The 24,187-nt window shown below is 42.2% G+C and overlaps 1 protein-coding gene and 1 long non-coding RNA gene across 26 annotated transcripts in view; both read right to left on the reverse strand.

Annotated features, from left to right (window-relative positions):
- Positions 1–24,187, reverse strand: part of PDLIM5 (PDZ and LIM domain 5) — a 196,262-nt gene that overhangs the window by 30,926 nt on the left and 141,149 nt on the right. For all 25 annotated transcript variants that reach the window (XR_003093179.1, XR_003093180.1, XM_025199487.1 and 22 more), the window contains one exon: positions 5,919–6,091. Coding sequence is in view for 23 of the 25 variants with exons in the window: in XM_025199487.1 (XP_025055272.1) it covers positions 5,919–6,091 (173 nt within the window). In the remaining 2 variants the exon portion in view is untranslated. The remainder of the gene's footprint in view (positions 1–5,918; positions 6,092–24,187) is intronic.
- LOC112549663 lies at positions 13,882–20,096 on the reverse strand. Its single transcript, XR_003093181.1, has 2 exons — positions 18,183–20,096; positions 13,882–14,245 (listed from the first exon to the last, which is right to left on the reverse strand). It is a non-coding gene; the product is annotated as an uncharacterized LOC112549663 (long non-coding RNA).

The raw sequence follows: 24,187 nt of genomic DNA on the forward strand, positions 1-24,187 counted from the left end.
TCCTTTCTCTGATAAACAGCATTCACATCTGATCTGACACTTTAGTGGGGAAGAGGGATATGGAAAAGACTTCAGGATTCATACCAGAAACACATTTTTTGTATTAGACTGGTTAAGTTGTTCAGAGGGCTAAACAGGAGGTTACTGTAAAAGGATTGTCAAGGATACGGGGTTATTTTTTGTAAAGCTAACAAGATTATTGTTAAAACTCTTAACGGAGATTGATGGGTTTTCTAACCAATAGTCTTTAGTCCGTACACACAATATGGTCTCTGCATTTCAATTAATGACAGGGAAAAGAAAAAAAAAAACAGGGAAAGGAAAAAGGAAGCCACGTTCTAGTCAAATTTTGCCTCTGAATAGAAAACAGAACTGTTGGTTTACAAGATGAATGCTGATGAACATCAATTTTTAGATGACCATGCTATACTTCACAAATTCAAACAAAACCTGGGCTTCACCTTATCTGAGGCCTTCTCATCTAAAACTCATGATCATTACAGCACCTGGATCACAAGCAAAAGAATACATACAGGGAAAAGTTCCTGAGATTTTGGTAACATCTCTCCCATATAGAATGCGTGATAGTGTAGTATAAATATATATTTTTTGACTGGGATGAGCAGAAATGTCCAATTTTGGCTTCACCTCTGATGCTGAATTCTGCTATTCCAAATTTAGGGTGCTTTCATATTAAGGTAGACATGACAAATATGAACACAGCCCACAACTTCACCCTTGTAAGTACTTGTGAGTTTTGTCAATACAATTTGGTATCAAATTGATATGGCACATTATTTGATATAGAATACAAACTGGACACACTTTTCACCATAGTTTTTGAGACCCGTTTACCATGCGTAAGGAAGCAAAAATAGAACTCTTCACATAACAGGACATCTTTCATTCCATACAATTTATTGTACTACTTTTCTGAGTAAACTACCAATGAAATGGAGATCATACCAAACTCACTGCTCAGTCAAAAACTTAGTGCTGCCAATTTGAGAGCATCTGTGAAAGGGTTAGCAACACTGGACTTGATCCTTCTGGCTTGCTGTCCCAGGTGGTGCGGGAAGAGGGAGGGAACCCCAAAGAACCTGATAGTTGCCTTGCAGTACTGCCGGCCCATGAAAAAGCCAACTTTAGGTCATGACTCTGGGAAAAATCTCTCTCTTTGCATTCTGCCTTTCAAAAACAAGGTGTGCGCTTTATTTTGGGGGAGTGTGGTATGCGATAAAATATGGTATGTGCATGAACATTTTAATACCTGTAGGTACTTCTGCCATTATGTTTAAGGAAAGCAAACTGTATTAATTATTAACAGAGAAGCAAGAAAAGGTGGACTATTCAAGAAATAGAGATTCTGCCTAACTGCAGCCAGGCTAAAAGATGTTATCCTATCTAAAGGATGCATCTGTGTAGTCTGAAGTTATATTAATTAAACTGCCAGTAATATTCATGCTATGCATGTGGGGTATGTGCCTAGTCATAATTGTTTACAGCTTCTCTAAATGGCATGCAAAAATCTTACTATTATTTTGCTTCATTATGGATACAATATGATATAATCTACACTATAAATATTTATTGTATATTGTCCAAAATATTAGTACCACAAGTTGGGGTTGAAATAATGTCTAATGCAATGATTCTGCTATTTATTTCTGCCTTTTTATTATTTCCTAAAATAGACTTTTATTTTTCTGAACAGCAAAGGTACTGTTTAAAAGTATGAAGTGTAATGTATTAGCTTTAACTGCTATTTGGTCAAAAAAACTGAAAAAAGTATACCTGGGTTTCCTCTTAGAGACATATTCTCTTAATTTATTAAGTGACAAATAATTCAGAACAATATTTTCAAACTTGGGTGCCTATAGTGAGGTTCCTAAATCTATGTCTAGTGCTTTGGTAGACCACATAAAAGTGGTCCAAAGCATAGATTTAATTTGGGGATTCAGGTTTGAAAATTTTGGCCTGAAATTTTGTCACCAATTGAAGTAGCAAAATGTCCTTATAAGAAAGCCAGTTCTTATACTTTTATTTGATACATGTGGCAGATTTTGTTGTATTATAACTTGTTTTATAATACTAAGTATTCTTTGAAATTCAGGTGGACTTGAACAGTCTTTCTAAGCGTGCCTCATTTTAAGCACCCGAGTTCATAAATATGCATGTCAACTGTAAAACCAAATTGGTCATCTGTGTGGTTTTGAAAAGCACCAGCAGGTACTTATCTGTCTTCTTAGACAACAAAATACGTTAAAAATCCGGCTAAAATATTTTTGGTCTGGGAATTATCAGGGATTTTCACTTATCAAAAACACAGGCAAAGGTTACTCTACTGCAGTAAGACAGTAGAAATAGTAACTGAATACAAAAGATGCCTTGAAGCCTTACAGTTCTTTGTCCTGTTTCTCAAGCTCTTGATTACATTAAAAAAACCCCTAAAAACAGTTAACCAATGATCAGCTGTGCTTGTCAGAGAAAAACTGCTGGTTTTAATTCCATGGAACAGTAGTATAACTGGAGTGGGGTGGGGACCAGTAGTTCCATGGGGCAACATGGCCTCCTTCTCTCCCCAGGAGTGTTTTTCATGGCAGGCACAGCCCTGCATGGCCTGGCAATACAACCTGTGCAGATGCAACCCCATGCCCAGTAGTGCGTATCTGGAGGAAAGGGGTGGAATGATGTTTCCCCCCACCCCAGGGGTAGACCGGGGTGGGGGGTTGGTGAACATGCCACCAGGATAGCCCCTAGGTAACCCATGCTGCTACCTGTCCCACAGCGACAGCAGCCCAAGCCCATGTTGCTGCAGCAAGCAAAACCATACCCACCCTTCCCCCGGGGCACTGAAAGACCTTGTTACACCTCTATCAGTGTGTTTAGATGAAGGGAAACCTTAAAGGTTTCTATTTTGTAAAATATATGCCTGAGAAAAAGAAGAAGATCCAATCTCTGCTCTAGTGCTGTTGTAACCATGCCTAGATCCCTTTCATCTGTTGGTTTTGCATTACTACTTTCTGGGGACTGCATGCTATATAAAACCACAGGTGAGCCTACGTCATGTTTAAAGGGCAGATCTGCAATGAAACCTGTAATATAAACTCTGGTCAAGCCTGAACTATCTTGGCAGCTGTTACAATTCCAATCAAAATGTAAGATGCCGTCTCATAGCCAGGTATATAAGATACTTTGTAACCCAAATTCTTCCTTTTTTCCCCCCTCAGCCCAGTGACAGGCAAACCTACAATGCTATGGCCATCTCCAGACATGCAAGTTCAGCTAGTTTAAAAAAAATTGCATTTAGAAGTTACAGAAGCACTAGTTTTTCTGAGTGCTTGAAAACCAGACCACAGTCAATGGCTGGCACTCTAGAGGACACCAGACTAAGTTAAACAACATGACAATACACGTAAAGCTAGAATAACTTTCCTCTTATGTTATCTTTACCCATAATCTTCATGACACTTTTATTGAAAGAAAGATAATGACTCAAGTTGTTACTCTCAAGGAAACTGGGTGAATTCAGGGCAACCAGTTTTCAATTCTCCTAACGTAACTACCTCAGGATTCTACAAAAAGGCAATAGATTGAACATGATTATTGTCAGTGCCTGGAGATAAACTACTCTATCTTAACAGCATGTGTCATATTGAACTAGGATAAGGAAGCTTTCTTTGTTTTTTCAGTCTTTTGTCCAAAGGGCTTAGAGGCTGGTTATTTAGCACAACATTTTACTGTATTGGCTTCTCTTTTATGCCTGCTGGCATGCAGAATGAAGTTTCTTTCACTCAAATGAAGTCTTTAATTCAGTCTTGCCTAGTTCAAACTAATAGATTTTTTGATCTGGCAGACTTGCACTGTTAGTGCAACTCTTCAGAGTATTAAATGTTAACATGGACACTCAAGGTTGACTGATATAAGACTATAACACTTATACACAGATTTCCTCTACATATATACAAACTTGCAAATGCAGCCTCAAACATGAAAAACTACTGATAGTAATGAGTAGTTGGCTTAAATTCAGCCTGAATTTCAAACTTTATAAGTAATTTATTTTTCTTAGGTAAAGAAAAATCCTAATACAAAGCCTACCCAAATCAAACCAAACCAACCAACCAAGATCGCATTTTCTTGATCTATTTGCTTTGTACCAAATAGGTGATATTAACTTTGTCAGTACATGAAGAAGGTCTGTATATTTATAGCAAACATATTTATATGTTTGGTAAGAAAGGTGATTTAATCCTTATATATCTTTCTAGCTCACTGCTTCCATGGCAGTCAGTTGTGAAAAAAAAATCTCTTAAGCACTAGATTTATATTTACACGGAGGTTATTTATGTGATTTCTCTATGTAACACCCATTCACATACTGTAAATGGGTGGTGTTCTGCTGAAACCTCAAGTTTTTAAAAGGGTCTTTGCTACTGAAATAAATCAACTAGGTTGTGGAAAAAGCACTAACAAAACTATAAAAGATTCAGAAAACAGACGAATATTTTTATACGACATGTCCCTATGTTATAGATTTTCATTTCAGATTCAGACAAGGGGAAAAAGGCACTAAAAATATACTTGTTTAAATTTACATAACTCTGAATTCTATCAGTCAAATTGCTGCTGCCTTACAAGACAGTTTTAACAAGTATAGAAGTGTCAGTTTATTGCCATCTTGAGGATGTTTGATAGTATTGCATGTCCAGTACAAAATACATTTCATTTTTATTCATTAGATACAATTGTAATTTGACCATTTGGTCCAAAGAGGCCTTTATAAAACATACTGCATTAACGCCATATGTTCACTTTCATTTCTACATTGAACTGACTGGGTACTGATTTATTTCTGGCCTTTAAGGAGGTTTTTTAAGAGGGAAATCCCTTAATAGTAGGATAAAAAAAATGCTACTTAAGAGCTCAGGCACAGTCAGAAGTAGAACTGAGGAAATCCATCATATTCTCATAAGAAACCTGATGGTTAAGACAGTAAAAATAATTAAGAGAAAATCCCCTGGGTACCTAGAAATGAATGTTCAAGTTCACCACAGGGCCAAAGACAAGAGTTCAGTTTAGGAACCAAGTAATTTAAAAAGGGTTATAACAACTCAACTTACTATTACATCATTAACACAGGTATGGTGCATTTCTTAGAGTAACTATGAATTAAAAAGCAGCACCTTCTCTCAGGCTAAACCACTATTTGCTTTTATCATACTTAAGCAAATCAAAGTACATTTTCCACAAGAAAGAAATGCAAGGATACATAAGGATAAGAATGATAAAAGAATTATAAAACCATATTCAAAGTGAATAGTCTTTCAAATTATCCTTACAGGAGATAGCTTTTAATGTTTGCACTACACAAATTAAACATTGCATAGTTAGAATTTAATACTAAAGTGAAAGCCAGAAATACCAAAGACTTAAACTTTTCTCTACATGCTGCTGAATGATACTTCAACACTTAAAATCCCACTTGAACAAAAGCAAGGAACCAACATGTTAAATGTATTCTTCTCCCGATATTTTTCTCTATAAGCTTATAAACATTTAAGAAATATCTGTTTAGAGCATTTTAGTATCAGCTAATCTGATATTATCTGACTTTTATTAATTATGTTAATAAATAGTTGAAGATCACAAGCTTCAAAATTTTACTCATGAGAAAAATCAACTAAATTATAGGGATTACTCATAAAACGGCTAAGGGATAAGTTCTACTAGTTGACTCGCAATAAAATAGAGGAAGTAACAACAATAACTATTTTTAAAACAAATGTGGATGAGACAAACCATGTCAATATTAATTTCTAGCATCATTTTAATAATAACATTTTAGTAGATTTGAATATTTTAATAAAGATTCAAAGGCCCCTAAATGAACAAGAAAAAGACTTCTTTCAAGTTACCTGCTTGGTTTGAAGGTTGCCAGCCTGAGTATTTGACAGCACTCTGAGGTTCGGTTGGTTTAACGGCTGTAGCAGATGTGATGTTGGCTGTAGATGATTTGGTGTCAGGACTCATAGGCATGTTCTTTACTGAGGCAGCATAAGCAACAGGCTGTGTGGCCTCCAGGGAATCGCTGTTCAAAAAGAGAGAATGTATTTTTTGCCTGAATAATAACACACTGAAATAGCACACAGTGAAATACTGGTGGGTAAACTCTTTTCCATTCATACCAAAGTGCTAGTTGCATAAGCTGTTCTATCACCATTGCCTTGTTAGCCTTGAAATAATTTTACCCAACCCAAAAAGTACATACAAATATTGAAAAGCAGCTAGAAAGATAATAGAGACTGCACTTGGACTGTTTAAAAAAAGAAGAAAGAAAATAAAAAAGCTTCAGTGTATATGCACTCTCATTCAGTTTTTTTAATATACTGCATATTTATAAAATAAAGTACAACTAACACAAAATATTTATACTGTACTGTTCTATACTATATATAGCTGTTCCCTTATGATTTTGAGGAAAAGGAACTTCTGCAAAATAAAAAAGAACTGTGATGCTCAACATTTCTAGCTGGAGGGGCCAGATGGATGGTGCAGGGCCAGTCAATGGGCTGGATCGTACATGTAGGATGGGTGGGGCTAGCCACATATGCTAGTTGGGACCCTCTGGGGTCCGCTCCTAGAGCCACAGTAATTAATGTTGCCACTGCTTCCCCCTCCACCAAATTTCTGGACCCAAGGGGAACCCAATAAGTGGACTGACTCAAGATGAGTGGGTTAGATCCTTTTACTGGATTCTTATTTTTAAAAGTTATTATTAATAATAGGTTCTTGGTTAGTAAGTAAGTACTCATATATTCAGATTCTATTCATAATTCTCCATTAACATGTCAGCACAGAAATGACTCTGATGCATTACATATGATTTGCTGTTACAGGCAACTACATTCACACACCTGATAGATTTCACATTTGAAATGAGATATAGTTGTTTCATTCCACAACTTATATAATATTGTAGAGTTTAAAGATGTCTTCTTTTCTGAAGAACTAGTACAGGTCTCTTCTTTTTAAAAATGTATTATCCATTGACAATTGTAGTTAGTTAGAAATTGTATGCAGTATAAGTGCCAACTACTTAAGGTGCTGGAAGGAGATTCTTCATTTCTTATTTCCACAGGCTTGAAAGGGGAGACTTCTCATTAAAAAAAGAATTTGTGCCACATTACTTTTTTTTTCCTTCTTATTAACACTAGTATTTGTCTTTGGGAGATGGAAAACAAATATTGTTTCACAAAATTATTTCAAAGTAGTGCAGTATGTGCTAACAAGTATAATTTGTAAATCAAAATACAAGTTGGTGTTTTGTCCTTTAAAAACACATCAACTGATGAACTTGCTTGAACACCTATAATTCTTTACTATAGAAAATATGTAAATTTAATACTGTTTATACATTGATTGCCACATACTGCTGCATAGTCTTTCATGGTATTAACATAAAAGTTTTCATAGTAACAATTTAAGTGATTTTTATTGGAAAATAGTTATTATGTATATACTGACATGGCTTTTCTACCTAAAATTAGGGCATTTTTATACATCAAGGCTTAAGTTCATATTTTGAGCTAATGACATTTTTTTGTAAGCCATGCTAAAAAGTATAAATATTTAATGTATCTACAAACCACAACAAATTCACAAAGAACCTTGGTCTTAAAACTGAATCCTCAGGTTGTTCCATTTGATTTTCAATACAATGCAGTTATTCCAATCATAAGCCTTTACCCACAGAAATAATTGTGATTAAATACTATTATGATTTATTTGATAAGCTGGCTGATGGCAAAATCCTGAGGGATAACCAGCACGGGTTTGTCGCAGGTAGATCTTGCCTGACCAATCTCATCTCGTTCTATGACCACGCAACATATCACCTGGACAAGGGAGAAGAGACTGACTTATACCTGGACTTTAGAAAAGCCTTTGATGTGGTGTCCCACGATCTCCTCATGGAAAAATTGGCCAACGGTGGCCTTGGCTACACCACAGTCCAATGGCTGGGAAACTGGCTCTGAGGTCGGACCCAGAAAGTAGTAGTCAATGGAAGCGAATCACTATGGCGCTCCGTGACCAGTGGTGTCCCCCAAGGCTCTGTCCTTGGACCAGTTCTGTTTAACATCTTTAGCAACGATGTGGACATTGGTACCAGAAGTGCAATGGCCAAGTTCGCCAATGACACTAAACTTTGGGGCATAGCATCCACACATGAGGACAGGTTAGTGATCCAGGCTGACTTGAATAAGCTTAGTAAGTGGGCAGATATAAACCTGATGACGTTCAATACTGAAAAATGCAAGGTACTCCACCTTGGGAAAAAAAACGCTGCAGCACACTTATAGGCTCGGCAGTGCTACGCTTGCTAGCACCATGGCTGAAAGAGATTTGGGGGTCATGATTGACCACAAGATGAACACGAACCACCAATATGATGTCGCAGCTGGTAAAGCAAGCAAAACTCTGGTTTGCATCTATAGATGCTTCTCAAGTAAATCTTAGCATGTCATCCTCCTGCTGTACTCGGCCTTTGTGAGGCCACAGCTGGAGTACTACATCCAGTTCTGGGCTCCACAATTCAAGAAGGATGTTGAGAAGCTTGAGAGAGTCCAGAGGAGAGCCATGCGCACGATCAGAGGGCAGGAAAATAGGCCTTATGATGACAGGCTGAGAGTCATGGGACTCTTCAGCCTGGAAAAGGTCAGGCTCAGGGGGGACCTGGTCGCTGCCTGTAAGTACATAAGGGGTGTGCATCAGGATCTGGGGAAACATCTGTTCACCAGAGCGCCCCAAGGGATAAGAAGGACCAATAGTCAAACTCCTCCATGACCGTTTCAGGCTGGACATAAGGAAAAACTTCTTTACTGTCTGAGCCCCCAAGGCCTGGAATAGATTCAGTCCAGAAGTGGTGCAGGCACCTACTCTGGATTCATTCAAGGAACGTTTGGATGCTTATCTTGCTGGGATCCTTTGACCCTAGTTGACTTCCTGTCCCTGGGGCGGGGGGCTGGACCCGATGATTTCTTGAGGTCCCTTCTAGCCCTAGTGTCTATGAAAGGCTATGGAACCCATGAAATTTACTATAGTGAATGTGTGTGCGCATGCGTACAGTAACAACAGAGAAGCACAAAGCAAGTTCTCGTTTATTTCATGAATGTGGAGGCATTAATTCACAGATTACTGACTCAAGAGGCTTAGAATATGACCTTTAAAACAAACAAACAGATGAATGACCAAAGTTGTGGTATATCAAATATAATTTTCAATCATATTTGTTATGTAGGGTACCTCATTGGATACAGTAAGTAGAAGACCATCTAATCATATAGGCTAGGTACAGACATTTGGAGACATTGGATAGGGGGAGCTTAGATCATGTTAAAAAATGGTCACTTGATCTAAACCCAGGTTGATCTCAGTAAGCATTATACAGAAGTTCAGGAAGGTTAGGTCAGTCTAAAAGTGGCTGACCTGATCCGACTTAAGTGTACCTCTGAGGTAACTGAATTTAGAGTGGGTCTGGTACGACTGATCTATTTGAACTTCTGATAGATCATCACAGCCCTGAGGCTGGGAGAGCCCAGCTACTGGCACCAGGCTATTTTTAGCCCCCTGGCTCTCCCTCCTTTCCCCAGATGGACAACCCCTACAGCAGATCACCCGTTTCCCCCCGACCTTGCCCCCAAGCCCACCAAACCCCCATGCCTCAAGCTGCTCCCGGGGCCAGTTTTACTGGTGTTCACTGGTGCCAGGAGCCAAGGAAGTAAGTCAGGGTGGGGGGAGCGGGGAGCAGAATCTGGCAACTGGTTCACTGTGGGGAGGATTTCAGGGGGCTAAAAATAGCCCCCAGGCCTGGGAGGGGGAGACAGCCCCCTCCCCCATCCTGCCAGCACCTCCGCAGATCCCGCTTGCTTCCCTGTTCTGCCCAAGCCCCGCCCCCTCCGGCTTACCTTAGATCGGGCGGCTGTTTTTAACTCAATCTAACCACCTCTAACCTCCCTGAATATCTGTACGTATCCTATGACTGTTTTCACTGTGATAAAAGTCAGGTTCTTTTTGCAGTTAGTTAAGAGGAGGTCAAATCCTATTGAAGAAAACGAAATTCATAGTCTTCGCATTAACCAGATGATCAAGTTAAACACTAGGTTCTTAAAACAACCTTAAATAAAGCTGAGGGGGAAATGGTTTTGTTGTCCAGCAAGAACTTTCACAATTTTGTCTCTGGGGAGGATTTTATGAAAATACTATGTCCTGGCACAACGTTCTGATGGATCAGCATTTCCTGACAAAAGCACATCTCAACCACCTCTCTCTAGTCCTTAAACCCAACCTACAATACATATGAAAAGCTGTAATAACCATATTTTCAATAGACTTTTACCTTGGCTTAGCAAGAATGTGAGAACATGCCTTTTTTGATCATGAAGGCAAGACCTGAGGACTAGATTTGTATCCTTTTGTCCTTGCTACTTAGTTCTACATAAATAGACTATATATCTACCAAAAGCCCATGTGTTGCCCATGGAGGATTCTGGGTGTAGCACTAGAAAGACAGATGAACATATCTTTCAGGGACTTCCTCACAAGTCCTGGCATAGGGCAATCTCATGGATGGGGCTGTGGGGACTGGAATGCAACAAGGGACAGTCTGAGAAGGTGGCTATAATTTAGATACTCAGGCAATAGCGGATGTAAGAACAGGTTAGAGAGGCAGGGGTATCTCCCACTTTGGCTGCCCAATCAGCATAGGCTCCTGCCAGAGCTCTGTGCTCACCAGCTGATCAGGGAAGGGTCAGCCAGAGCCCCTATTTTTGGTGGCTCTGGATCTTAGATAGTGAATGCTCCTGTTGTTTGCTGTTCCCTCTTCTCCTCCCTCCCCTTTCCTACCGAATTTAGAAGTAGGAGAAAAGGGAGATGAGTGGTGGTGGCAGCACTCAATCCCTGGGCTCTGGAGCTGTGTGAAAGCAGGGGCTCTGGCCACACCCCATGCTGACAGCTAACATGGGTGGCACAGCCAGCCACATGACTGCACAACCCCAGCCCCTTGAATCCACCTTAATTGTGCCAGGGTCTGTGCAAATCCCTAAAACATACCAGGATTTGTAGGGTACAAAAGGGCTTAAAACTACCTTGGCTTTCCTTTATTCTGGAGGGGCAACACAGATTCCACCCCAAGAACAGATCACAGAAGTGATTTACATCAGATCCCTGATCAGAGGCTCACTCATTCAAAGCTTCCACTGAGCATTTAAAACTTTTAATCTTAGAATGGACTAAAGCAACTCTCATTTTACTGCCCGTTTAAGTTCTGACCAATGAGTTCTCATGTCTATGACAAGCTATCTATGCCTAGAAAGGCTCTCAGAAACTGAGGAGAAGGCATTTTTAGTGCTGGGAAAACCCTATTTCCATGTTGTGGAAAACCCTACCGGAGAAAAATCACAGTATTTTTTAGTCTGACAATTTTCAGGGGTCAGAGGGGAAAAAAAGTTTTAACACCTGCCATCTGCTACAGAAAAAGGAAGAAGACATTTCAAAGAGTGAGAAAAAGTTGCAGGTATAATTCAAACAAACCTCCAGGGATGCAAAAAGAAAAACTGAGGTGTGATTAACGCTCCTAAAAAATCTGGTATCAACATAGGAGTTTTAGGGTTAGCCTAAAATCTCCTGAAATCAGTAGGATCTTTTCTATTTGCTGAGTGCATCTACATGTGTGCTTTACTGTAGAGCAGACTAATTAGCTGCACAGTAAAGCATCACTATCTGCACATATTAGGCTGCAGAAAACTAATCAACTCCATGTAAGATAGTACTGTTGGAGAAAGTACTACCTTAAGACGGAGTAGTTTACTACGATTAAAAGCATGTGAATTGTGCCCAGGCAGCCGGGAGCCAGATTCCTGCTTACTGCCTAGCCATACGGCTCCATACTTTCAGCACCCCTGTGCCCCAGCCAGCCCCTCTGCCTCAAGGCTCAATCGATTCAGACTTTGCAGGTTAGCCTTAATTTCAGAGACTAAATTGAGAAACGACTGGACACACATTTACTTTTGATTCAGCAAATGCAGCCACATGCCTGCAGTGGCTCAGGCCAGAAACTGAGGGGTGCTAAAACACACCTCTCTATACATAGCCAGCATGGGCTGTGTGTTTCCTTCCTCTTCCTGCTGCCCCTGAGGTCTCTGGGATTCGTAGCCCAAAATCACAGGAGCAGGATTCTGCAGGGTTGCTCATGGCTTCCTTTTCTTGTTTCTAGGTACCTCTGGGATTTGCACTCCACAGTTGGAGTCAGCAGTAAGTTTCAGTAAGTTTAGCACCAGGGCAGTTCTGTACTTGGGGGAAGATGGGTTTAACCCCACTCCCTGTCCCCTGGCTGGGGTCTGCTGGGGGGGAGGGGGCAGTCCTGGGTCTCCCATCCCCCACAACCATTCTCTGCTGGAGCAGACAGCACAGCCCAACCCAAGGCTGGAAAGCATGCTGGGAGACTGTAATTTAAACAGGAAGGGGCCTGGGACAGAAGTTTCATAAATTAGTTTGACTCAAATCAGTTAGGTCTGATACTTCTTTCAACCAGGTTTATCTTAAACCAGTTTCAGCCATTTTGAAAGTGGTTTATGTGCACTGAGCTTCTGTTCTGTTACAGGTTTTAACCAGTTTCTGATTACTTAAACTGGCTTATGTGTAACCTCTGTCACTATCCCTGGAGCCCAGAGCCCCCTGCCAGCCCAGACCTGCTCTGTCCTGGCTCAAATTGCTGTTGTCCCACACGGACATGTAGACACTGTGCCCAAAAGTAGTTTACTCAGGCTCAAACTGCTCTGGAGCTTATTACTTTGCATCAATTGCACGTGTAGACTCTTCAGAAATCAGTAAACTATTACTCTTATGAAGTCTTTATAAAATGAGAGTTACTCCAGCAAAACAATGTGGAAGTTTTTCCCAGCATTTTATTTCTCTCCCACTTCCTCCCAAGATTTCTCCATGAGTAGTTTTTCATAATGCCCGACTTTTCCTAGGAACTCAGTCAGTATGAAAACTGTAGTCTTACCAGTGCTATTTTCCCCAGAAACTCCTTTTCTGGTCTGAGTGATGTTTCAGTCAAAGACTAATTAATTGGTTGTGTAGTTTCAGAAACTTCTGGAAAGCTGATTTAGACTGGACATAAGGAAAAAATTCTTTACAGTACAAGTGTCCAGGGTCTGGGACAGACTCCCCCAGAGGTGGTGCAAGCACCTACTCTGGATTCATTCAAATGGCATTTGAATGCACATCTTGCTGGGATCATTTGACCCCAGCAGACTTCCTGCCTACGACAGCGGGGCTGGACTCTATGATCTTGCGAGGTCCCTTCCAGTCCCCAATGTCCATGAAATCTATGAAATATAGTGAAAGAAGAAATTTCACATTAATAACTGCAACCTCCCTGGTGAGAGTACTTTAATGTACACCTCCTAGACTGTCAAGTTCATTTGACATATTTCTCCATTAAAGCTTTGAACATAACTGATTATATTTTGAAGATTTCCTCAAGAGGTTGCCTGTCTTCCTCCTTTAAAAAGAGCAGCTTATTCTACTTCCACCTTCAGGACCAGACACCTGACAAACTGCCATTAACGTGTATCCTTCCTATGTACCCAGGTACAAGAGCAAGAATAAGAGAATTCTTCTGGATTATCAGCTCTTCTTATACAAAGCAAGCTTTATTAACTACAACATTAGCAAAGTGGGACCAGTTTTTCACAAAGTGCCAATAAGTACAACTGATTTCAGCCTATTAGACCACAACTTGCTACACAGCTTAGAATCTGGCTCAGAAATGTTAAAATAAATCTTTTCAAAGTAAAAAATCAACAGGAGATGACAACAATGCAACTTTCTTTATTATAATACAGGGGTGTTCAACTGGGGCCATGTGCTGCTGGTGGAGTGGTGAGAAAAGGGGGTACATGCCAGTTTAACTAGCAGGGGCAGGATCCTGGGGACTGCACGCCAGTGCGTGCCTCAAGTAGTATGTGAGGTGCCACGTTTAGGCCCTGGCTTTGCCTGCAGCCCCCAGCCACACTGAAGTTGGACAGTCCTGTTACAATATCCTGTCCTGAAGATGTATCAGATAGAAAAGAGAAAAGATCCATTGGAAAAACTTCAAAGCCGCCTTTTAGCTGCTGCTTTCTGTTTGTTTGTTGTGGTTGAAAGTAGCTTGCAGTACAATACTGAATTTGCAGCCTGTCTAGAAAAACAGAAATGAAAATGTATATCCCATGACTACAATCCTCTGAAGATCTATACGGTGACAAATAAGCTCCAGGGTAGTGACACTCTCAGTGTTACAACTGTGATTTTTAAACACATATCTTGTGATAACTGGTGTTTTTGCCAAAGCTTTAATTCCTAAAATTACATGAGATTTACTACTTCCATTTAAAACGTTTCTAGTTCTCATGGTTCCAGGAAAAAGCCTGTAAAGGGGAATCCTAAAGCTAAAAAAAACCTGGCATTTAAAAAAAAATCTCCTGACACTTAAGCCAGTTCTATGAATGCCTGAGTTAGGAGTATTGCACCTGGGATGAATATTTTGTGTGCATGCACACAAAGCATGTGCGTGCACAATGGTAAACATTTGCCAAGAGGAAAGTTTTAAGTAATTGAATCCAGCAGAGGGAGCCTTATTGCCAATCTTCAAGACAGAACTGAGTATATATAGAGAGAGTTTAGTTTTTGTTTGAGAGAACATGAAATAATTACCACATATATTTTTAATTTGGTATAATTTGTGTGTCCAAAACCTTAGGCACCCCTTCTTGTCTATTCCTATCAAATCAGAATTAAATATGCTCCTGTATGTTCTAATAACTGCCAAAAACCTTGCTTTTCAACTGTTTATTTGACATGCTACTGCTGTTTGCTGATTCTCTCCATCTACCTCCACTTAGGGTAGGGACAGGCATTCAAAAAGCCAGAGCCTGAATTGGTTCAATCTTTGCAAGGTATTCTTTAATCTTTCTGGGCAACAAGCAGGAGAAGCTGGCTCTACTCCTAAACAGTAATAATATTATCTCATAGGGATAATGGAGACCTGGTGGGACTTCACCTATGACCGGACCACAGGTATAGATGACTACACCTTGTACAGGAGAGATTGTGTTGCTAGAAAAGGCAGGGTGTAGCTCTATGTGAACGAATGTGAATGCCATCAAAACCTGATGGCATTCAATGCTGAGAAATGCAAGGTGCTCCACCTTGGGAGAAAGAACCCACGCCCACTTTATAGGCTTGGCAGTGCTACGCTAGCTAGCACCGCATCTGAAAGAGACTTGAGGGTTATGACTGACCACAAGATGAACATGAGCCACCAATGTGATGCTGCAGCCAGCTAAGCAAACAAAACTTGCTTCCTCTAATGCATGTCAAACAAAACCCGGGAAGTCGTCCTTCCACTTTACTTGGCCTTGATGAGACCACAGCTGGAATACTGTGTCCAGTTCTGGGCTCCACAATTCAGAAAGGATGTGGAGAAGCTCGAGAGAGTCCAGAGGAGAGCCACGTGAATGATGAGAGGACAAGAGAGCAGGCGTTATGAGGAGAGGCTGAGAGACATGAGACTTTTCAGCCTGGAAATGCGTAGGCTCGGGGTGACTTGGTGGCAACTTATAAGTATATAAGGGGTGGAGACCAGGAACTAGCTGAACATCTGTTCACCAGGACACCCCATGGGAAGACTAGGTCCAATGGTCACAAACTCTTGGACCAACTTCCACTTTTCATACAACCCCTTTTCTTCCTATCATGTAACTGTAATTATTTGGATCTTTAATTATTGACTCATACCTTGCAGGATACCATGGATTTCTTTAAGAATACAGCCAAAATCAGCAAACATTAATACTTGGATAACTTATTAAAATATTGTATGGTGGTGTGTATTAAACTTATTTTTCTACATATTACTTCATTTTCCATTGCCTATTTCCATCCCTTAGTTTAAAAAAATAAAAAATAAAAATATAAATAAAATAAAAATCTGCTGCCCAAATACTAGTACCAAAATGATTTTAAGGCATCCTTAGAGAACTATACTTCTGAAACTATAGTGGGATGAAGCTGTAAAGAGGTTTCATCCTTCCTTTATTTACTGTAGAGCCAAATATCAACACTATTCACAACTTTACTGCTACAGCTAATTTTAAGTTTACATGGAGAATTTTTTTTTTTTTTTTTTTTTAGCGATACGAGTTAGAAATCTTATTTCACATATTTAAAAATGAGATCAATTTACTATTTGTTAAAATGCCAGAGCTGGGCATGCACGCGCGCGCGCGCACACACGCGCGCACACACACACACACACACACACACACACAAAAAAATACTAAATGGAGTTCAAAGGAAAGGAGTAACTAGTGACACTAGCAAGGAAAGTACCACACTAATTATCAGTATCCTAATTATAGATATTGTACTGAGTATAGGAATGATGAACCTTTCACTTTTTCCTTTTACAAGATCTAAAACTAGGACTGCCAACAACGTTGAGGATGATTTACTATACAATCCTACACAAAAATATTTGAATCATCAGTTTTAATCCCATTTTTCATATAAATAACTTATTTTTATCCCTTAGGAAAATAATTCTGCCTTTTTCAGTGTTTTCAGTAATTTCTATTATACGTAACGGAGTTTTCCATGGTCTACAGTTGATACGGTTATTGAATTTACCATGTACCAGGCCTGGAAAAAAATTCCTTTTCAAAATAGAGAGAGAGACATTTCTAGAAGTAAAAAAGAATCACATCCCTTCAGAGAAAGATGCCATTGCATCTAAAACCCAATTGATTTGCTTTAATCAGGGTATTTTCAAAACTTAATACAAGAGCATGTAGTCTTACTGCTTTTCTGTGAGGCTGGTGTATCTAAATCCAATTAGTTGAAAAACTAAATAAATTGAAGGTTGTTAAGAAACAGATGTTTCATAGTTACTATGAAATTAAGTTCAAGGCCTCTGTCATTATCTTTAAGGTGCTCAGTGACCTGGGTCAACCTACAAAAAGGTAACCCTATAAGCCCTTTACGTGTGCAAAAGAAAAATGGATGGGATCTAATGCATGAGCCACAGAATCGCTCCTCCTGACATGACACACATGGCAGGAGGTGTGACTACTGGATCACACATTAGACCCCATCATGCCATATTGCCAGTACAGAGGGAAGCCCAATCCTGGGCTTCTCCTGCACTGGCAAGAAGCAAGCTCCTGCAGCTGGGAGCTCTCTCAGTTGGGTCCCTCCACAAGGCTGGGGACAGCAGCTGCAATCCCCCAGTTTCATGCACCCCTGAGGCATCTGCACCCCACAGCTACTGGGACTCAGCTGGGTCCCAGCATGGTGTACCCCTGCAGCTGGGAGCCCTGCCAGATGACAGGGCTCCTAGTTGCAGAGGAGACCCTGCTACATGTGCAAATTAAAGCTCAATAGCAACTAGCTATAAAGTCAATACACATTTTCAAGTTTTAACTGTATATCTGGTTGGGGCTATTAATGGCGTGATAGCTACTTTCCTGGTCTCAAGGTAGTTGAGCAATAAACCAATTAACTGCATGATACCCATAATGTGTATAGGGGGCCAAAAGCTCAGATGAAGACTATGAGAAATTACCCCAACAGAATGTTTTACTATAAGGGTGAAGTTAGTCGGTGCAGGAGACAAAACAAGCTATCAAAAAACTCAACCACTACAAACCAAATAGTACACCGTGCACACAATTCTTTTAGGGGTAAGAGCAGAGAAACCACACTGACAGTTATTAGTTGCACTGTATAAACCACTAGAAGTGATATTATGCTAGTAAACAATGCATATGAAATTAACAGAAGAGAAAAGAACAGTTTAACAGAACTGATTAAGTGCAAAACAAGCAGAAGCTTCTTCAAGAAATACTTTTGGATCTCTGCCATGAAAGATTAGACAATTGAAGACAAAGCTGAGAAAGGGCCAAAAGCCACTTAACCAGGACTTAAAACCACTTAACATTGAGAAATTTTTATAAACTTGAACTATAATAGATGGACTGAGAAGTTTAGCTGAAAACTATAAAAACAAATAAGCACCCAGGCATTAAGGATGTAGACTGCTTTCACATGTCTTCCTCAGTGGAAGTGATTCTCTCTACCTGCACAGGGGTTGGCAACCTAACGTCTATGGGACAGATCAGGCCTGCAGAGCCAATGGATACAGCCTGCGGAGAAGGCTTTGCCCATGCCACAGCGAGGAAGTTGGGGATTTGGCAGCAGGGTGCTGTAGGAGTGTCAGTCAGGTCTTAGCATGGGCCTGCCTCAAACCCAGACTGGGTTATTCTGGTCTGATGCCGGAAAACATTGCTGACCGCTCCCAGTATGCAGGCAGCAATTGCTCCCTGTACGAGAGATAAACATTTTGAAAATGATACTCAAATCCAATCTATTTTTTTAAAAATTAAAAGCATGTACAATGGTTCTAGAAAAAAAGTGAAACGTGGAATGTGTTTTTACAACTCCTAAATGATAAGGAAGTGCATAAACCTAAATTAGAACTGCACATGCTTCTCTGCACAAACCACTGTGGCTTGATTCAACTTGCACAACATATTTGTTACAAGCCTCAGGGGAGAACACACCATAAAAGGCACTTGGTACAAGGCTCCTTTCACTGAAAGTCCTACCATTGGGGTTAGCTGTTTTGGTAATGTATTGCTGCAAAAATAAGATATTTATTTATGTGCAAACACAGTAGTAACTAAAAGTGCCTATGACTTCATTTTTCCCCCAGTTATGCATGTAACTGTATTACCAACCAATTTTCCAAAGGGGACAGCTAATTTAAAAAAGGTCTAAGAATTTCATAGAATGAAAACAAAACTGACTTCAGATATCATATGTCATTTAAGTTTTCTCTAGTATTTTCAGTCACAAAGCAGAGGTTTCCAACACTGCAGTAGCTATTTTCTAATGTAGACGGCTGTTACAAAATCTGAAAAAGTTGTCTCCTTTACCACCAGCATTTACTTTTTAATAATTAACCCTCTCTCCCCCTGCCCTCCCCAAACCTACCATTTTACCTTACTCCTGAAGAAATGGTTTCTTCATGAGTAGCATTTTCAAGGGCATGAATACTCTTTTAAAATATGAACGTTTCAGATATATGCCTGTTCCTCTACTACAACTTCTCTTCCACTTTTCTACATCCTTATCCCTTCCTGCACTGAGCTTGGTTAGACTTTCTGGATCTGTGTTTCTTACATTCAGTTGGAACAGGGCTCAACCTCTGGTCGGTGAGCCAAAACCATCCTGTGGGGCTCCCTATGGGTTTAGAAATTTAGTGACAGGGGAGCAGTGGCAGCATTAATTGCCACAGCTTCCAGATACAGTGCACAGAGCGAGGCTGGAACCCAGTGAATGGGGTTGCCCTGTGGCTGGATCTGGTGTGGCAGACTGTACCCATGAACCAATCCTGGGTGCTGGCTGCATACTAGATCTGGCCTGCAGACCTGCTCTGCATCACCTATCCAACCCACAGGGCTGGAAGGGTGAACATTAGGGCTGTGTGAAAAACCATCATTTCATTTCGATGTCTGTTTCACTGTTTCAAAGGGACAGTGTTTTGTTTCGTTGTTTCATTTTGAAGCACTGTCCCGTTTCATTTTGTCAAAACTGTTTTGTTGTTTCAATGCTTTTTGATGGTTCGCCCATAGATTATAACGGGGAATCATGAAAATGCCTAAATGGTTGTAATTTCCTGCCTGATTTGGATGAAAATTGTAGGGATGGTAGCCCCTTCTGAGGGCACAAAGACTGTCAAGTTTCAAGGAGATAGGTGCAGAGGTTTCTTGGAAATCACACCTCAAATTGGAAAAGGCCAAACTTGTGACACTTGCCTGCAGTGGCATCTGGAGTTCAGATCCAGGGGCCCGCACCCCCGGGAGGGCTGTGGGGGTGTGCTGGACCTCTCCTGGGGTATGAGCCACTGGATCTGTGTGCCAGATGATGTGAGGTTGCTGCTGCCACTTGGAACTAGCGCTGCACCCAGCACTGAGGAAGACTGATGCTGCCACTGGCTCCAGGCAGCAGCGGCAGCCTCCTGTCATCTGGCAGGGGAGAGCAGGGCTGTGCTCCGAGTGGCTCCGCAGCCCCATGGAACTCAGCCTGGCTGCCATGGGGCTGCAGAGGCGCTCAGAGCACAGTCCTAGCTCTCCCCTGCCTCCTGCCACTGGGCTGCTTGAAAACTCGAAACTTTCGAAACCTTTCAAGTGCCTTCATGTCGTTTCAAAGCTGTTTCAAAGTTATTTATTTCACTTTGATTTCGCTGTTTTGAGCTCAAAACACCACAAAACAGCTTCGAAACAAAACACTCGGAGAAATGTTGCATAGCCCTAGTGAACACCACGAAGTTCAAATGGCAATTCCCAACTAGGGTGGTGTGGCATACTAGGGCACCACAAGAACCCCTCAGGGATGCCACAAGTTCTGTTTCTAGATGTTATGCAAGGTCAGACTGGCAAGGGCTGCAAAGAATCTAGGGCTGAAGAAATTATTCTGAATCAAACTAATTTCTTTAGCAGTGCTCAGCAGAGGACCATATAACAAGCAGCATGGGATAGAAAACTCACTTGAATTTTAATTGAGATGCAGTTCACATACTTATAGTAACAGATAAAAGTTTTTTGTATAGTACATGTTGCATAATACTCCTAGATTGACACATCTGACTGACCGCAATGTTCTAGGCTTGGATAGCAGCTGCCTTCATTAAAAAGACAATGCATGTACAAAGGTTATTAGCACAGTCTTCATACTGTATCTGAACTCTTCAAATGACTGTAGCATATTTTGCTTGCTGTTCTTTGTTAGCATTTGCTGAAAAAAATGTCCACATAGCTTAAACCTATTGTGCATATTGGACAACTGCCTGCAATATTGAGCAAGGTTGCATAAAGAAGGGGTTATGGATTATTTTAAGGATCTGTCTGCAATCTCCTCTTTCATGTAACCAGGCTATTTGTGGTTATTTTCCCTTTACAGCACTAAATCCCTTCTGCCAAAAGTGGGGACAGTTATGAAAACAAGGGAAAAAGCCGGTGGTAACTCACCATTCCTAGAGCTACTCAAATTCAAATGGAATTCAGCAGCAGTGTAGTTTAGACACTTCTAAATCAGAATACCATATTTATTCAATTCTAAAACAAGGGTTTTTCCCCACATTTACCATGGGGAAAAAAGCCCCTCTTTGTAAAACTGAGTATGAGTTTGGTGTGAGAGGGCAGGCAGCTACTGTGGCTCAGGCTCCAGCCCCTGGATCTGGGCAGCTGCAGCTGCTGCCTGCTCTCCCTACCTCACCTCCTCTGTACCCCACCATCTCTCCCCTGCAGCCAATTCCTCCCACCCCCTCACCACCCCAACAGCCTCTACTCCCCACACCCCCACAACTTTATCCTTGCTCAGCATCAGCAGGCTCTGTCCATGCTGCAACCTAGGGCACTGAGCATGGCCCCAGCCTGGCCCTGCAGTAGTGGTGAACAGCCTGCATGACTGTTATGGAGCTGGGCTGCCAGCCTGCCTGCCAGTGGAGCAAGGGTAAGGAGGGGAGAGGGGGGAGCAGTAGCGGGTGGGGAGGGGCAAAGCGGGAGCTGAGGTGGAGGGGGAAGGGCAGCTGGGCTGTGCAAAGCTTAAGTATTCGATTCGATTCGATTCAGAGGAGATTCAGCCCAATTCAGTGGCTGAATCTCCGAATCCGAATCAAATCGGGAGACCCATTAAAAGAGTCCAAATCAAATCTGAAGCATCCAAATAGATTAGGAAGGCAGACTTGCAGGAAACAAACTAAGAGGGAGGGGGAAGAAGGTGAGCAGGACTGTTCTGATATTGACATCTGTAGCTGGCCAGTGACTAAGATCTTTCCCTGAGTCCCCTTCCAATCATAGTGCTCTGGGGGAAGGACATAGAAACAACATAAGGCTGTGTCTGAAGTGATCTGTTTCTGTGCCTTTTGCAAGCTGTGTCCGTCTTGCAGCAGCAGCACCTGAAAGATGCTGGCTTGATAGCACTAGCTAGTCTCTTGCTAGCAAGTTTTATCCAATCCTTTCCTACTTACCCTCAACTACCATCCCTATTGTTATCCCTTTCAACTTATTCTTCCCCAAAAATCCTCTTATTTGTTCTTGTTAGTCTGTTCCCCCCACAAAAAGAAATCTGTTTTCCCTGACAGTGTGTCATCACTACGCAGGAAAGCACGCAACACACGCACACATTTTGCAGCACACCAAACATGAAGCGTGCTGGAAAGGCAGGTGCCAGGTCTTTTGGCAGGGGAGGGAGAGGGGGCAGAGGGAGAGCTGCAAGTCCCATTCCCCATCCCAAGGCCCCAAGCATAGATGCACCTTCTTTCCTGGCAGCTATGAGTCTTCTGCTGCTAGTGGGTGCAAGGAGGTGGGAGCAGTGTCTGCATCTGCACCACCTCCATTAACACCAGTAATAACCACCAGCACCAGCATGACAGTCTCCACCCCAATTTCAATTCCTAATGTAAGCCTTCCAGTGCCAAAGGAGGAGCTGGATCTGGAAGCATAGGAGCTGAGTACCATATCTAAAGAAATTCTCGGGAAGGAGGGAGAATCTGAGTTTGTGCTCCACACCCCTCAAAGTTCCCTTAGAGGCAGGTCTCCTCTGGAAGGCACTTCAGAGAAGGTTGTGTAGGCAGGTAGCTCAGCTCCTCCTGTTGTTGTGCCTCTGCCTGCTGGAGAGAGGGATAAGGCAGGATCCTGACCCTCAACCCAGAAGCGGGTGGGTAGTAGGCATGAGAAGGGGGATGTAGCAGGGCATTTGGTGCACCTATGCACTTTCCATCAGGGCATTTAGTTCACTGGATGAGATAATATCATATTTCTGGAAGTACAGCTGTAAGATCCAGGAATGGTGATGGTTCTGATGTGGGGTGCAGTAATTGCAGGGGTACTGGAGATATGTCGTCAGGTTTTGCATTTCTTGTCATGGCATGGTCTGGATCCATTCATAGTGTTTTGGGCTGTAGGAAGTTTGCTGCTGGTGATAAGCTTACTGAGGTTCAGTGCCTGTTTGAATTTACAAAACACTTCTCACAAACGAGCTGTCACAGCAGAGTCCTACAGGAGGGCCGTGATCTCCTTAAGGCCCCCTCTCCGTGCCTATTTGGCCCAAGGGCACCCTCTATTCTCGCCCGCCACATCTTTGATCTCAGGTTAAGTTGGGAGGCTGACTTACGTCTCCTAGGCATGGTTAGCTGGGACCTCCGTCCCAGTGTTCTCCCAGACCCACTGGGGGTCTCCCTGTACACTGGGTGCGTTCCAGGCACCCTAGCCTTATGGGCTACACGTGGCTCCTACCAACCCCTAATACCACGCCCCAAGCCTCACAGATGGGATAGACGTTGGTGTGTCTCTCTGTCTATACTCCTGCCTGTCTCTCGGGGCCTTCTCTGTTGTGCTGACCCCTACTGGGCCCTCCGAGCCCACTCGGGGCCTTCCCTGCAATGTCGTCCCCTTTCCTGGGGCCTTCTGCGCCCCCTCTGGGACTTCTCGTCGAGCCACCCGTCTCTCAGGCCCAACCGCACCACTACCCCCTCTCGCCGGGGTTCACCGCAGTACACCGCCCTTCTCTGGGGTTTACTGCAGCACTAGGCCTTCTTCAGGGCTCGCCGCGCCCGCCCTGGGGCTTCCTAATAATACTGCCCCCTCTCTGGGGCTCGCTGTGCCCACGCTGGGCTTCCTAATAATACTGCCCCCTCCCTGGGGCTCGCTGTGCCCACGCTGGGCGCCGGGGTCCTCACACTCCGCTGTGAGGCCCCTTTAAGGATACTGCGCCCTTACTGGCGCTGGGGTCCCCATACCACTGGGGGTTCCCCCTGAGTATGCTGCGCCTGCTCTGGTGCTGGGGTCCTCACCCTTTGTTGCGAGTCCCCAACGAGTACGCTGAACCCTCCTCAGGCGCTGGGGCCCCCACCCCTCTGGGGGTCCCTATGAGGCCTCCTCCAACCCCTTATAGCCTCACCCTAGCCACCGGTGTGATAAACAGCAACAACAAAACCACAAGCCCCTAAGCTATAACATAACTATATGCCACCTGACTAAACCATGGTGATCAAACCTCTTCGAGCTGCCCTCGTTCACTC

The sequence above is a fragment of the Alligator sinensis genome, unplaced genomic scaffold (genome assembly GCF_000455745.1).
Source record: "Alligator sinensis unplaced genomic scaffold, ASM45574v1 scaffold194_1, whole genome shotgun sequence".
Classification (NCBI taxonomy): domain Eukaryota; kingdom Metazoa; phylum Chordata; order Crocodylia; family Alligatoridae; genus Alligator; species Alligator sinensis.